Raw genomic sequence first — 16,747 nt, 5'->3', positions numbered from 1 at the left:
ATGACCCGGTCTTTAAGACGTCACCCCAATTACACAGCCAGAACAATTCAATGTTCCAGAACAATGTCTGTTTGAAGCCAAGTCTGGCAACATCAACCGAGCCTACATTCAGCAAACGTTCTATCATTAAAATACTACTTTAACCCTAGTATTTAGGAATCAACTAGTACTTGGATTATGACAAATGATTTCTTTCTATAGAAAGAAGTCAATAATTGATCAAGCATTTGGATGGCAGGAAAGCATTAGCCTCATAACATGAAGGGCCAAAGGTCTAGGGCTAACTGGTCGAGAGTACACGTTCAGCTACCAAATAATGGATGCCTCACGATTCAACATCATTGGCCCTGAAGAAAAAGTGCTAAAGTCTCAGATACACCCAAGCCAGACCTGTAACATGGTGCTGCCAGGCGGAGAACGACATTGTAAGTCATAACTTCTTCCCTGGAGAAATTCCTACTTCTGGTTTGGGACTAATTCTTCACTCCCAAACGAGGAGAAAACTGCTGTGATAGGACAGGAAGGGGGCTAAAATTCTAGTCCTTGTTCCTTTACTTCCTCCGCCCAGTCGGCTCTCCCACTAGTGAAGCGACAGTGACTAGTGAGAACTACCGTGGGAGTCAGATGACGGAGAGACTGTCAATACCGATGCCCTGGAAATTGATTCTTTTTTTAAAAGACGTTCTTTAACACTGTCTTTAGGACATGACTTGGGGGAGGCTGTCAGTCTAGCTGATAATGTTTCAAATCAGTGCTCATACTGGGAGCAAGAGTCTGACTGGAATGCTCTCCAGTTTCTTCTCACAACAAAGGCCCAGGCTCCCAAGTTTTCATTAAAGGGCCCCCTGGGGCCAGAGGCTCTGAGTCAGGCAAGGTTCCCAACAAAAGCAACAGTGACTGGGGCCCTGTTTGCCCTTTCCACTGGCCCTCCTCCTCCAATCGGACTCTCCAGTCGGGCCCTTCAGAAAGATGAGCAATCCCTGGGCTCAGTACAGCCTTGCCAAGCGTCCTGCTGAGAGCTGGGCGTGGGTCAGGCAAGTCAAGTCTGATTTTATTGGAGTACTTGTGAAACCCCTTTGCTCAGGACTCACATGTGGGATGAGGGACTATTTAATTTTAGACTAACAAGGTAATCAAAGGGGCTTTTTTTCCAGCTCAAAGAGTACAAAAAAAAAAAAAAACCAACAACACATATCTAAAAAATATTCTGGATTTACTTCCAAAGAGCTTATAACTTGGAGGACAACAAATGACACCCTGTGGGAAAAGGAGGAGCCCCAACTCCTCCCACCCCAGCTGGCAGCAGCTTTCCGTAGCAAAAGAGAAATGCCAGATGTGGAAAACAAATGTGCCCATTAACTACAGGATAAAAATTAAGTTGGCCTAGAGGGGGTGGGGAGAAAAGATAAAGCAAGAGGCTAGAGGACTGACAGATCATACCTGAGGTGACATGGAACATGACACACACTGGGGAGAAGGGAAATCAAGGGGGCAGGGTGTGAGCTAAAAAGAGGGTATGATTTGTAGTGTAAGCTGTAGAATATAAAATTAAAGATCTGAAATGTAAACTCCCAACCTAATTCACAACTTAAAAAATTGTTCCAAAAAAATTAAGCAAGAGAATTTAATGCTTAGTATTTTATGAGTGGCAGAAAATTCCTACACAGCTTTTAAGTTTACCCTGAAGGTAGCATCACTGTTCTTACCTTAAACTATGAACAGAGCCAAAGACTGGAGCCGTAGACAAAGGACGCATTCATCCAACCTCCGGGTCTTAGGACTCAGAGCAAAATAACGGTGATTACACCCGGGAGTGCTGTGGGCTAGGCACTAATGACATGGGAGTTGCCTGGGTGCTGCTTCAAATCCACCAACTGCTCCATGGGAGAAAGAGGAGGCTGCCTGCTCCCATAAAGATTCACCATCTTGGAAACCTTAGACAGCGCTGCTGTCACTTGGGATTGACTCTAAGACAGTGGTTTGGTTTGGAACCTAATTCTGAATCAGTTGAGGAAACCACTTACAGGTTATATAGCTCAGCCCAAGAAGTGATTCCTGCACACACCTATTTGAAAAATAAGCATGCTTGACCAGCCACAACCCACCACCCCCCCCCCCCCCCGGCCCAGTGTACTCACATGATTGAGAAATTTGCTGTCTCGGGTGGCCCAGCCTATCTGCATGACACCAGAGGTGATCACTGTGACTTCGTAGTACCACACGCCGGCGTCCACACAGAAGGTGCAACGGACACTTTCAAAGGAGGAGGCATCACAGCGAGCCTGGAAAACCAAGGAGCGTGACAGTCCGCATCAGCATCTGAAGGCACCAGGGCAGCGCACTGTTGGAGCCTTCGAGAGGCCCAGCGCTCCCTCCTTTGCCCGCTCCTTCCGTGATCAAGAATGCCACACGAAATGAATGAGATGCTATGATCACCCTCTGGCGTCATTTCTCGGGAGTCCCAACAAGACTGGTACCAGGATTACAAGGTCTCTTATAAGATGGATGTAGAGGATGTAATAAAAACGACCAGCTTCAGTTTTACACCCTTACTGTCATATCACAGCCTTGTACAAATGCCTCAACATGGCCTTAACCTGCACCTGGTATGATGGAGGCTATTGAAGGATATAAGACGAGGTACCTATATACAGTCTAATATATAGCAGAAGGCTATATAAGGGATTTAGCTATAGGTTTCTCAAGCAGCACTGGAAGCCTGCAATGTCTGGGCCCAGTAGTACCTTCCTGAGCACGAAGAGCTCTCTTATTCGCCTTCAACTTTCGGGGCAGAGGGGAAGCCCTAGATTAACTTCAAGTGGCTATGCTGGTTAATAAGATGGATGACCCAAACACTGGTGTACCTGCAGCTGCACAGAGAGATTAGAAAGCACACGGTCTGTGAATAGCACGGTGCTTATGCAGTGTCACATGGGGTCTGAAAAGAGTAGGTTACTGTCCTGAACTTCCATCTCTCCCCCACGACTTCCATCCCTAACTACCTTCCCAGTATGAAAAACTTCCACCTAAGCTGCAACAAGTTGCCTTGTTCAGAGCCAGGGCATAAAAATCATAGTGAAAAAGATTCCCGCTCCCGCTCCCGCGAGGACCGCACAGGCGACCTTTACCTCTAAGCCATGAGGCGAGATCTTCAGGTACTCGCTGACATCGTTGCTGTTCAGCATCGCCCTGACGTTACTCAAGTCCACCTTTTCATAGGTCAGCTGCCTACCGTCTTTTAAAACTGCCAGAGAAAAGGGAGTCAGTTTTCTAAGGCAGGTGTCACTGCCAGCTGCCCTCCTAGTCCAGGCGTCGGGTGGCCATAAAGGACAGATATAGTGGGGTGGCACAACCTTGATCGGCTGCTCCACACCCACGTGAAAGCTGACCGAGCGAAGACCAGGCAGGAAAGGCACGCCCACTGTGAGTGCCTTGTCCTAATGGTTACAGGTTTGCATGAAACAAAATCCGAACCAGGCTCTTTCCAAATGATTCTTTAACTGCCATTGCACAGGCTGTGGATGAAGTTGCTTCCCACCTGGGATAAGAGCAGGGCCTTACATGTCCCCTGCACAGTGCTTTAGCACCTAGATGCATTTCTAGAGCCCTAGAGACAAAGGAATTAGCAGAGGATTCGGGACAAAAGGCTCTAGACTAAGCCTATTACAAGTCAGAAGAGGAGAAAAGGCAGGAGTGACCTTCATGGTATGTGTAAGACATGGGCAGGTATGTGTAAATACCAAAGTCAGGACTGGGAGAAGAGTCGGGATCGGGGCCCGGACCTGGGGTGGGCTGACTGGGACCCTCTGTAGGACCGTGAGGAGGCAGTCTGCACTGGCAGAGTGGGTGAGGAGCGGGATGGAAGCAGCAGGAACGAGGACCCCAATAAAGGCTTTGGAAGAGGAGAGTGCTGTCATCAACACACTACACCGAGTTCCTGTCTGACGGGTTCCAAGCATGCTTTTCACTACAACACACACAGGCTTCCTAGTCGAGGGCTTTCCCAGGAAGGGCAAAAGAAGACCAGCGGTCCTATAAAAGCCAGGGGTGTGGAAATGGAAGCAGTCATTTTAAGGAAGGGCCGCGCCCACTTACAGAGATTGTCTAAGCTCCACTGGGCACAGAAACCCACTTGACGTTTCAGATAATCAGGATCAGCGGCCCAGGACTCCAATGTGACAAGCCGGTCACTAATACTGGATTTGGCAATGGTCAATTTGTTTTCACCTGTTGGGAAGAGACGTGCACCTTGAATTAACCAGAGAAGAGGGGGAGAATTTGGCTGACTAGTGATGGGTGAGGAGTGAGGGGATGCACTTCGAGACTAAAATGGTCTGGGTATCGTGTCTAGGACTAGCACAGCCCCAAAGAGCTTTGACTGTGTTCCCCGAACTGGCAACCCCATCACTATGGGAATCAGGGTCACCACGGTCTGATTGTTGTCAACAGTTGGCCCTTGTTCCTGTTCCATCTCACTGGCCTGGAAGTGGCTCCCCAGGCAAAAACAGAATGTATGTACAGCTGAGGGGCTCCGAGGCTCCCCCAGCAACGGAGAAACACAGCGTTGCTCATTAGTGCAAGAAGCTATTATACCTACTTGTCTGTGCAAACTTTTCCAGTGCGATAAGTGCAAACAGCATGACGGTGGGGTGCGACTGTAGCTTCTGGAAGACAACAAGCACAGGAAGGACGTCACTTCTCTGCAGAGCAGCACGGCATCACTCGCATCTCCTTGCCCAGGAGAGGCCGATTTACTCTTTCCAGAGCAGTCAGGAAAGTTTTGCTCATTTTAAGTCCCAGCTTACCCATTTGGCTAGTATTGTTAGTAACAAAGAACTAAGGTGCTGTCTCTCAATCTTATTATTACTTTTTAAATGAAATCATTGGTTTAGTTTATAGAGATGTAAATTTCAAAAGATTAAAAAAAATCATTTTATTGGGGCCTCTTACAGCTCTTATAACAGTCCATATATCAATTGTATCAAGCACATCTGTACATAGGTTGCCATCATTCTTTTCTAGACATTTACTTTCTATTTGAGCCCTTGGTATCCAGCCCCTCTTTTTCCCTGCACCCCATGACCCCTTGATAAGTGATAAATTATTAATATTTCTTATCTTACACTGACCACTGTTTCTCTTCCCCCAAGGTTTCTGAGGAGAACATTCTTCTCCCTTTAAAAGTAATTTTGTTAAAGTGCACTATGGTTTTTTACTTAGTAACATACAAAGTAAATTTATTTATTCAATGTTGCTACATTGATTCCTACATTCATTTAAGCAAGTCAGAAGGTAAAATAACTTTTTATTCAGAATGCTAAGGAAACCCCAGTGAACAAGGATGGCTGAGTTTCCGTCCGTTCCCTGAGAGGCATTCTATCTGCAAGTGCTGGTGATGGTGGTGGTGGGAGAGAGCACACGGGCCCGTTCAGTCCGTGTGCGATGGGCTCACATTCAGAGAAAGGTCTAGCTGCTGGACTGAGCATCACCTGCTTCCCACAAGCCCCCTTTCCCGCAGCTATGTGGCGGGCCACAGCCGAGCTCCAGGGACTCCGGGGGATCCCCACTCATGTCCCCGCGGCCAATGGAGTTCTTCTGCACAGCTCCCATGCCACCCTGCTCCCTGGCTGCAAAGTCTATTCAACATCCTCTCTCTGGGCCCAACCATTCTCCACCCTCTGCCTGGCCCATCTGGCCCTGAACTCCCTCTTACCTGCCCTCCTACCCCTAAACACTTTTTTCTGAGGAGAACATTCTTGAAATATGGTCATACCAAGCCAGGCATTTCTCTTTGGGCTTCTGCCTCTGATGTGCTCTTGGCCTCACTCAGGAATTCTGACTCAGAGGGGCTCTATAGGACAGAAAAGAACTGCCCCTTTAAGTCTACATATCTTTATGGGGACAGAAAACCTCATCTTTCTCCTGCCCCGAGTCTTGTGTAGAGTCAAATCCTAGCCTTATGGCCAGGCCCTGCTGAGGTCCCCTCTTCATCAGAAGGCTCTCCTGACTGTCACACCACACCCTCCTGGAGTGCTGAGACGGAAGGAAGCCGTGGTTTACACAGTGTCAGAACATGGAGGCAATTGTTGTCTGAGTAGTTTTGTTCCCTCAACTAACTAGGGCATTTCTTAAGGGCAAAGGACTGCTTTCAACTTCTATATCCGTAAGATGCTTAGCACATACCATATTAAACCAAACCAAAAGAACCACACACACACACACACAAATGCATGGCCACTGGGTTGATTCCCACTCATAGCGACTCTCTAGAGCAGCGGTTCTCAACCTGTGGGTCGCAACCCCTTTGGAGGTCAAATGACCCTTTCACTAGGGTTGCCCAGGTTATAACCAGCAAAATGACAGTGATGAAGTAGCAACGGAAGTACTTTTGTGGTTGGGGTCACCACCACATGAGAAGCTGTATGACAGGGTGGCGGGTTAGGAAGGTTGAGAACCGCTGCTCTATAGGGTTTCCGAGGATGTAAATCTTTACGGGAGCAGGCAGCTTCTGTAGAGCTCTTCAGGAGCGGCTGGTGGGTTTGAACCAGCTGCCTTGCAGTCAGAGGCCAAGTCCTGACCCGACAGCACCCCCAGGGCTCCTTGCACATTCCACATGGCAGTACAAAATAAGATCTCCCCAAAATAAGATTCTTCCTCTTATTTCACTGCCATCTATTTGAATCTAACACATAGCGACCTTATAGGACAGAGTAAAACTGCCCCTGTGAGCTTCCAAGACTGTAATTCTTCACAGGAGTAGAAAGCCTTCTCCCTCAGAGGGTCTGGTGGTTTCAAACTGCTGACCCTGCGGTTAGCAGTCCTATAAATAATCCACTACTCCACTAGGGATCCTCTTAAGAAAATAAACACACGGAGCAGTCAGGGCTCCAGGCTGGCAGTGTGCGAGAGCTGAAAGCACGTCTAACCAGGCCGGAGTGGCACAGGCTGCGGCGCACCCCCTCGACGTTCGCAGGTGGAAGGGCAGCCAGGGAGTAGGGCGCAGGGAGGTGCAGAGGTTTGTACATACCAGGAATCTGACGGTCTCGGCTCGGAATGCCATGGAATGTTTCCACTGTGGTGGTCCCTGCTACTATTTGGCAGACTATATGGACACACCAAAGAGCCAATCACAGTGGTTTATCTTATGGCTAAATGAAAAACCAGACCAATGCAATTGCTTTTGCTGGTAAGAAATTCCTATCCCACCCACATTTTTTTCTCTTTTAACTAGGAAATAAATAAAGCCTCAGGAAACACCTGGAAATAAAATGTATGACTGATTCCATTGTCTGTGCCAGAGGCAATGCTGGCAGTTTGAGAACGTGCACAATTCTAGATGACTAAGATTTGATGCCTCACTTACCAGACACTGTAGCAAATATTCCAGGATTCCTGGGCTAAGTAAACCTATACTTGCAGGACCTACATGAACAGAATAAACATCGGAGAGAATTAAATACGCCACGTTGTATTTACTAAACAGTAACTAGTGGGAAGTTAGGTAGAAATCTTACATTTTCACAAAGTCCTCTCGTGCACATGACCTCATTCATCCCCCACTGGTTGCAGAAGGAGAGCCCGCTCCCTTCACTTCAGAGTCAAAGGAGTGAGCTCCCAGAGCACGCAGCAGGGTCTGAACCCTCACCCCTGGATTCTGATTTCAAATCCACTGCTTCTTCCACTAAGCACGCTGGAACTAGCTGCTCATTGCACCTTGGACCCAGATGCTAGCTTTCCTAAGACGGGTCATATTCGCAGACATGCTACACCGTGTCTTCTCAAGAAGGCTTCCAAGCTAAAGTTCACTTTCCTCTTTTCCTGCCTTCCTGACTTGGCTAAGCTGTATAGAGCATGTGTATCCATCTTCATTTGTTATAATGAGTTTAGCTCCTCCTTTTAATTTTAAAGTAATAAGTAAAATGAGTTTTCTTCCAAGTTTCCCTCAGAGAAGTCACAAAGATAAATTATATTGCATTCACCTCTAAAGCTTTTGAGTCAACTCTTTTTTTTCCCTCCCCCAGCTAGTTTTTGTTCCTCAATTGTATTTTCAGACATTTGTTTTGGGTTCACAGATTTGATGCAAGATCTTTGCGGGGCTTCTCACAGTTAGTTACCTGCTAGCTTCTCAGCCAAGCAACCCAGGACTGCTGATGTGTTCCTGTGTTTCGCAGGATGGCCTGGGTCCTGACAAGCTACTTCTCCATTTAAATTGAGAATTTCAGTTAATTTCTGGAGTGCATCCTGAAAACAAGAATGTACAAGGGGATCTGACACATATATTACTCGGTTTTACTGCAAGATTATTCTCTGAGATAAAAGTTGTAACCACGTGTTAAATGAACTCGAAGTGATCATACAAAAATAACAACAATGTACTCAAAAGACCCCACCCGTTGATGGGAAATATCATTTGAACAATCTGAAAATTATCTTACGTGAACCGATAGATCTTATTTCATTTAAAACGCGTATCTGGTGCACAACAGGGACCGAGGCGTCGTTGCTGAGGCTGTGTATGTACAACCTAATGTCTCACGGGGCCTCGCTTCTCGTGTGACAGCTCAGGGTCGTGGCTTCACAGGACACCCAGTGAACTGGCCTAATAACATGTTTAGTGCTTCTGGTTTCGGCTATGGAATGTGTGTGTAGTTAATTGCATCCAGGAAAACAATGGCCTCCTATGTCATGAGACCAGAAAAACTGGGTCATTCAGTCTACTGTCCCTGACCATTTCGATCATAGATTGCATAGAAAAATCCTGATCAAGAGGGGGGAAATACAGAACAAAATTTCAAGTTCTCATAGATTCTAGGCTTTCTGGAGCCACTGTCACCTGTATTTGGGGTATTTTACTCTGGAGTGGTGTAGCCAAATCACTCACTCCAACTTAGAGGAATAAATAGAACTTTAAAAAAGTTATTTTAAAATAATTTTCACCAAGTGTAAACAAATCTTAAATGATGTGTTAGAAGAATATCACACCAAAAACCTCTTATTAGCCCAGATAAAGGTCTATTTATCAACGACTCAACCAAAGACTTTTTCCTTTGCCCATGTCTTTCCCCATGCTGGGCATAAATGTCTGAGGCTTAAACAGACAAACGGAAGATGTCAGAATAAAAATTTCAAAAAAGATTCAGTATTTCATATAGATTAAAGTCAACCAAAGTTTGATGCTTTTGTTTTAATTATACGAGAAACCAAAGTAATACACTCTTGAACATGTTTGAATAAAGCTAAAAAAACACACTTAGTGCTATAGTGTTTCCTCTGAATAGAAAGTCTCAGCAACTTTGTTACGTACACGGAAACTGCTTAAAGAAAGATAAGAAAATCAACTCAACGGCTGAACATTCTGTTCGAGTTCCTGAGCAGAGATTGCCCTTCCAGATAGACAAGCCTCCACTTTGGACGTGTCTTCAGTGTCAACTGCAGCCTTACAAAAAAGGAATTTACAGAAAGAGGATGTGGCACTTCAACAGCAATAAAAAGCAAATTTACAACATGAAATTAATGCTAAATAAAGCCAACCCCAAACGCGTAGTGATGCAACACAGCAACTGTTTTTGTGACCGCTCTGCCTAGGCTTAGGCATAGATGACAGTTTCACAGAAAATAAGTATTGACTTACTTTAGTGGGCAATGGACATTCATCTAGCAACAACGTAATAACAGCTGGTCCTAATGGGTCTTCCAATGGAATAACTCTAATTAAAGACTGGACAACATCTAACCATCCTTCATCTACAAGCAAATCAAGAAGATTAGATGGCTGAGCTACTATTTTAAAGTTGTAAAGACATACAAAAACTTATAAAATCATGCAAGATTAATTCACATTAAAATATAAACACTTTTGGCCATCATCCTGCAGCCATTAAAACTCCAATCAAAATAAATCCATTGTTGTTGAGCTGATCTCGACTCATAGTCAGTCACCCTACAGGACCCACAGGGTCTCTGAGAAGGGGAGTTGCTGACGGTTAGCAGGCAGGCACTCAAACCCTGTACCCCAGTGGTCCTCCTCAGAGCTGTTAGGCAGCTAATATTATCATGATAGTGTCAACACATCCTAACTTATAAGAGAGAGGTCTGGTGATTCCTGGGATCTTCAGAGAGAGGAAGTTTAGGCTACAGTCTTAGTCTCAAATTATGACTAAAATAGTTTGAAGCACAAATTTACTACACACAAATTAACTACACACAAATTAACTGAGAGAAATATACTAAGCAGTTGGCTCTCTTTCAGAAGGATGTTTAGGGAATTGAGGGAGTAAAACATTCTTCCCTATTCTAGGCTCAGACCTTTGGTGTGGCACTGTGGATTAGACACTGGGCCTGCTAGCTGTCAGGCTCGTAGTTCAAACCCACTAGCAGCTCTGTGGGAGAAAGATGAGGTTGTCTGCTCTCATAAAAATGTATACTCTTAGAGACCTCATATGTGAGTCAGAATCGATGGCAGTGGGTTTAGCTGTTCTTGCACAATTATGATCAAAGGTTTGTCAATTACAAAATTAAAATAACATTTGAATAATTCCAAGTGAGATAAACCCATCACTGAAAGGTACAGTGCATATTCATGGTGCAATAGATAGTGTTTATGAATACTATCTAGGGAGGGCTTTTTCCTTTGTTGTGTGTGCTAAGTGCCTGGGACCGTTCGGGTAGGGTGTGAAACACACAACAGGGCTAAGGACACGGAAAAAGTGTGCTCTATAAATTAAGTCTCGACCCCTGTGGTTTCTCTGGATGAAATGACAACTCTGCGTTTAGACTGTCTCATAAAACAAGAGACTGAAAAGTCCCCCAAACTGGAAAGCCCACTAGGTTTCTAGGCATACCCACCAGCAGAAAATACAGGAAAAACGAGGGCAAGCGAGCCATTTAGAAAGACCCATTTTAGCCCATATCGCATATTTCCAAGTATGTAACCAGTAATGTTTAATCTGATGTCTAATCTGGAAGAAAAACAAATGATGACCGCATTTCTTCATAATCATTAATCCACAAGAAAACTGAAAAAGATACCTGTTTCTGCCATTTCGTGCAATGTAATCATTGAGTAGGGAGGTTCCTGATCACTGAAAAACAAACATTCAAGGCGTCAAACTTGAGGAAACAATTAATGGCAATCTCAAATTAGATTTTGAACGGGAAGTGCAGGGTTTGAGATAATCATGAATTTATGGGATGGGATGGAATTCCGTGTATACACTGTGTGCGCTCATTTCTCAAGGTCCCCGTCTGTGATGGTCCACAAAGGGAATGGGCCGGGTTGATGCAGATGGGCAGCCACGGGAGCTTAGGGCACAGCACAGGGTAAACTGGAGGCTGGGCCAACTCTGCTTTCAGATGAAACTCACTTTCACACCACGAGAGAGACTCCCAACTGCTGGCTCGTGGAAGCACCGGCTACCTAAATGTTTTCCCTTTTGAATTTTCTTCTGGAAAATATTCCTACAGGCAGAAACTTCACTAAACCCAATGTTAGAAGAAACTCAATGCAACATGACGAGCTATTTCACATTCTAGGTGTTGCTTTAAAATGGCATTGCCTCTCTTCATTCTGGAGAACATAGTTCATGCCCTAATGACATGACACTGGCCTAGCCCCCCGGGCCTGGGAAAGTTTACCCGGGTCATTGAAGAGACACACAGAGCACTGCCCGCTGCGGTGGTCTTTGTGGGAACACAATTTTGGATGCGATCTAAGTGACCATCCCCACATGGAAGGATAACCAAATGCAGTACATTCCAGGGCACAAATGAATACTCTCGTAGTCAGAATGTCAATCTAGAAACAGTAATATAGGTCTCACATAAAATGGCGAGAGAAGTTAAAAGCAGAGAGAGATACAAAACCTTATCAATTATGAAAATTTTTAAATCAGACACAAGACCCTACATATAGAGTTTTCCTGTACAGACACACACACACACACACACACACACACACACACACACTGGCTGGCAGATTGGAAGACGTATCTTACATGCACCAGGACGGTTACCTACTGATCTTCAGAGCTAAGTGGTAGAGACAGCAGGATTAGTGAAAGAGGAAAAATAATGTTCTGTGACAGTCAACAACCCAGCAGAAGTGTGGGTTCCTACATTCCATACAGAGATGTTTCACACACACACGCACACACGCGCGCATGCACACGTCCCTGTACGCAACATAAACTCATTTGTAGAACAGAGAGGTGGGAGCTGAAATTTCCGGTGGGAGGCAGGAGCTACAGCTATGGGACAACGAAGCTTTGAGCAGAGACTGAGCGGAGGTGACTGGGAGTCCTGTGACCCAGGGTAGTGAGACCTAAACCCCCTGAGCTCAGCAAGGAGCCACCCTCAGCCAACGAGACAGTGGGAAAGGAGCAGGAAAGAGGTTCTGAATGATGACGCGAGCTACAACTGTCTCTGGAGTGCCAGGGCAGGGCAGCGAATGCCATGCCGGGAGGTCTGGCCTTTTCAGAGAGCATGAAAATTAAAAAACGGAGGTGCTGAATAAACTGTGAGAAGACCCCTTGTTTACACTGGGAGGGCAGCACAAGAATCAGGACACCCCATCGGGCAGCCTTCGTTGAGACGAGTATGCGGGTCGGCTCTAGTACTGCACCTCTCTCTGCGGCTGAATGACGGTGACAGTGCTCTGAGTGCTGACTTTGGGGTGGCGGGTTGTAAATAGTGAGGTATGATGGTCTATTAAAGATTCTCAGGTATAAAAACAATATAAGAAACAGAAAGACAGATGGGAATCAGACAAAGATTGAAACAGAAGCTCACCGGATGGCCCAACGCAGATGGGCCACAGTTGGAGAAAGAATGAATGAATTGGAGGGGAGTTCTGAGAAATCCACTCAAAAATTAACAGAAGCCATATTCTGAGGGAGAATTTATGGCTAAGAAGTTTCCACAACTTCAGAATGAAGGGTTACGAACAGACCACAACAACACAGAGCAGACTGCTTTGTCCGGCTGAGAGAGAGAAAGGACACACGCTCTACCAGCAGGCTGTACATAGGCACCTACTGCCAACCAGCCCATGGAAAACGAGAACCCACGCCACCGAATGCTCGCTGGGCATTGCTCACCGCGCTCTTGTCAGACCAAGGTCTTCCTTCCCAAGTAAACAAGCACAGAGGTGAAGGCAACACAGATCATTTGTAACTGAAAGCTGGGTACACCACTTTAGGTGCAAGTCTTACTACATCCTCCACTTCAACAATTTTCCCGGCTGGATTTTAACAGCCATAGGAATTTTACAAGTTATGACATTTTCGCCCTGTAACAGCTTCCTAATAACAAGTTACCTTTCTATGTTTATAAGTGGTCTTAACTTGGTCTGGTCACCATCTTCTCTAATGTGCCTTTTCCACACTTGCTGTACATCTGCTCTAAGAGTTATATTTAAATTCAGTAAATATTGGTTTACACTAAAAGCCACCTGATTATTAAAAAGTTTACCACATAAATGAATTATGGGCTTTATCAACACATTCACTTATAACTTGTAATCTTTTCCTGAATTCTGGAAAAAAAAACTCCTATCTGCTCTACCCACCCACCCCACCCCCACTCCCACTTCCTTAATCATTCTCTTTTGAAGTATAGCAAGGTTTATTCTGCACCTGTTTTTCCAAAGGGCTCAAATTAACATTGCCTGTGGATTACTTCCTTATGTGGGAAGGACGGCGTTTCACTTTGCAGTATGAGGAAGAGTGTTTTGGCTTTTTCCTTGAAGGTCAGTAAAAGATCCGGTATTGATGGCTAAGAATCACATAGCTTGTGTGGTTTGTTTATTTTTAAAATGTTCACATTAAGAAGTTCTATGTGACAATGTCCACAGCCTTGGTGGCGTTGGGGACATTAACGACATCCTTAGGGTCCAACACGGACTTCCTACACGTAAATCAACACACACACACACACACACACACACAGCCTGTGGCTGTCAATTCTGACTCACAGTGAGCCTACCTTAAATTTAATTTAGTTAGATACCAGAACATCGTCACAGCTGACTTTAATAAATTTAGGAAGAACTTTCTGAACCAATATTGGAAAATATTTGATGGGACTACCATTCCCAAGCATGTTCCACAGTAGATGTGCAAAATCAATTCAATTTGTGTGTAACAGTAACAACAACAAAAAACTCCACTGTATGATAATCTGCATGGGTACACCCTGCTTTATGCTATATTTTTTGAGAAGCGGAACAAAGCTGGCTTTATTGAAAGCTCTCTGTTGATGTGATGGACTAACCTGGGCTGCCACCTCCAGGTCGAAGGTGTCTGCTCCCATAAAGACTTCCAGTCTCAGAACCCCCAAGGAGTAGTTAGTTCTATTTTGTTCTCTAGGGTCATTATGAGCCAGAATCAACTCTATGGCAGGGTGTTTTTAAACCATCTATTTGAGCAATTATACTTGAAAATTGTTATGTATTAACAAGAAAATGAACGACTTTGAGTTAAATCTACAAAGAGAAGCTGGACTGATAATTACTTAAGGGCATGGCCGGAGTGGACAAGAGGAAAAGGGGAGCTAAGAGTATGAGAAGAAAGTGTTCTGAAATTGATTGTGGGGCGATGATTGCGTAACTCTTCTTAATGTGAATAAACAATTGTAGGATATACAACGTGTACGCCAAAACAACTATTTCTCAAAGAGAGAACAAATGACTTCGGTGTCCCAATTAATAAAATTAACTAAAAATTAATAAATTGGAAGATAACTGTTACAGGTAAGACACTGCTGTCAACGCTTCATGTATGTTACTGCATAACAAGCCCTAAACGAGAAGGCTTGATTTCAATTAGCAATAATCGCACCTCGGGTAAACCTCATTGGCTATGAATTGCCACTGCACAAAGCTGAAAAGGCTCGTTTTACAGATGAGGAAGTTGAAGCCCAGAAAAGTAACTGACCCAATGTCATGTAACTGGCACAGAATTTGAACCTGCGCCCCTCATGGTTTTAAAACTTGCGATGTTGACTACTAAACCATACAAACACACATAAGGTCTTTTTTCAACTTGAACAATGCCCTTTAATTGTACTGTTATTTAATATGAGATTTTTGTACTTAAGAGTTAGACAAAGCAGGGAAAATTAAACAGGCCCAGGTGTGTTCCCTGCAGCTTCAACTTACAAACTTTCTAAATGGACCTCCCCAGGCCCAGCCAAAGCTGCAGAAGCCTGAGAATGGAAACTCCCCTAGGCCTTGTCTTCAGGTTGCCAACAGAAGTTGTGTCAGCCATGCACACACGCACTCCATCGCCGATCCACGCTGCACAGCTGGCCGCGAACAGACAGGCACGCTCAAGGCAGCGAGTCCTCAGACCACCATCTCCTGGCTAAGACTCTTGGCCCTGTTTGTTTTTTTTAAACCACAACCTCTAATGAAGATTTTAGTAGTTAGCATGCTCTGCGACATAAATGTTTAGAACTTTCCAGACAGGAGTGGATGGTAGCAGTGAGAACACAAAACCTTTTCATTGACTCTGCCATCTGAGCATGAGGAGGGAGCATCAGCCAGGCTCGGTAAACATAACCCAGTGACTGGTCGGAGCCCCAGAGCCCTGGCTCCTGGCAGCAGCCTTCCCGTCACACAGCAGGTGATGGTGAGTCACATACTTACTTATCTACAAGGGTTCGTATGACAGCCAGTGTGTCCAGCACCAGCCCATCCACGTTTTGTTTCTTTCTCCTCGGCTCATGTGGTCCTCGGCCCCTCCGTGGTGGCCGAACAGGGTCCCGGGGGTGGCTTCTCGTGTCAGCCGTGGGTACTGCGCTGTGCTCAGACTGCTGCTGTTGGGCATCAACATTGTCTTCTGCTCCACTGTCGTCTCGGCAGATACAGGAATTGCCCATGGTCAAGGTGCCTCTCGTTCCCAGGAGGTGGGCGATGTGCTCCTCAAGAGTCACCAGCAGACCCTGGCCAAGGCTTCTGCTTGCTAAGAACACGGCCCAACCAAAGACAATCATTTAGATAGTTTTCAGTTTTCCAAGTACCATTTTCATAATCTGGAGCGGGAGAAGTTCCATCCTATTGGTTTTTAGAAACTGAACACCAAAGGAGGCTGCACAGCTGATATCCAACATTATCAACTACAAGGGGCTGGGCATCCAGTGACTGTTCTAAAAGAGAGAGATAGAGAGAGGGAGAAAAATCGATGACTTGAAGACTCTTGTCCACTTAATCACTCAAACTTTACTAGACTCATTTAATAAATTAGAGATCACAATGAAGAATCATCCTTGGTAATTTTTACAGGTTTCTAACACAAAGAGATGTCTTTGGATAACAGAGTAACAATCAGTAATTCCTTTGAATCATTATATTCTAAAATGTAATAATAAACCATACTCTTGCTAAGAACCACACATGTTACAACTGATTTTTTAAAACCTATGTTGTATACTTTTTCCTATGTATACAGAAATGCATCAGAAGAACATGTGCAATGTTTTCAAGGACTCCTTTTGTGAAATATATATGTACCTAAATTGCCTCTTTTTTAATTCAAACACATAAGAAAAATGTACTACGTTTCAAATAGAGTAATTACAAGTGTGGGTTGTTTAAAAATTCTGAGAGATCGCTTCTCGGCCTTTTGGCCAAGAGCAAGTGTAGTAGAAGTTCAGCTAGAAATGTGCTAACATCTGTTTGCTATCAAGAACACAAGAAAAGAGTGGGTTGGAGACCTCACAAATTGACAGAAATCATACAACTGGCTACAAC

At 44.8% G+C, this 16,747-nt stretch overlaps 1 protein-coding gene and 1 pseudogene across 3 annotated transcripts in view; both read right to left on the bottom strand.

Annotated features, from left to right (window-relative positions):
• The window catches only part of RSPRY1 (ring finger and SPRY domain containing 1), a 47,024-nt gene that overhangs the window by 13,232 nt on the left and 17,045 nt on the right, over window positions 1-16,747 (bottom strand). For all 3 annotated transcript variants that reach the window (XM_075536389.1, XM_075536388.1, XM_075536390.1), the window contains exons 2-10: window positions 15,644-16,143; window positions 11,029-11,081; window positions 9,632-9,744; window positions 8,115-8,241; window positions 7,364-7,422; window positions 4,598-4,664; window positions 4,096-4,227; window positions 3,129-3,244; window positions 2,139-2,282 (exon numbers count right to left, since the gene is read on the bottom strand). In XM_075536389.1, coding sequence (XP_075392504.1) covers window positions 2,139-2,282; window positions 3,129-3,244; window positions 4,096-4,227; window positions 4,598-4,664; window positions 7,364-7,422; window positions 8,115-8,241; window positions 9,632-9,744; window positions 11,029-11,081; window positions 15,644-15,990 — 1,158 coding nt within the window. In that variant the 5' untranslated portion in view covers window positions 15,991-16,143. The remainder of the gene's footprint in view (window positions 1-2,138; window positions 2,283-3,128; window positions 3,245-4,095; window positions 4,228-4,597; window positions 4,665-7,363; window positions 7,423-8,114; window positions 8,242-9,631; window positions 9,745-11,028; window positions 11,082-15,643; window positions 16,144-16,747) is intronic.
• Window positions 14,697-14,878, bottom strand: LOC142432811 (U4 spliceosomal RNA; annotated as a pseudogene).

The sequence above is a fragment of the Tenrec ecaudatus genome, chromosome 18 (assembly GCF_050624435.1).
Source record: "Tenrec ecaudatus isolate mTenEca1 chromosome 18, mTenEca1.hap1, whole genome shotgun sequence".
NCBI classification, from domain to species: Eukaryota; Metazoa; Chordata; class Mammalia; order Afrosoricida; family Tenrecidae; genus Tenrec; species Tenrec ecaudatus.
The sequence above is the reverse complement of the archived record's forward strand: the minus strand, read 5'-3'. Positions and strand labels throughout refer to the sequence as shown.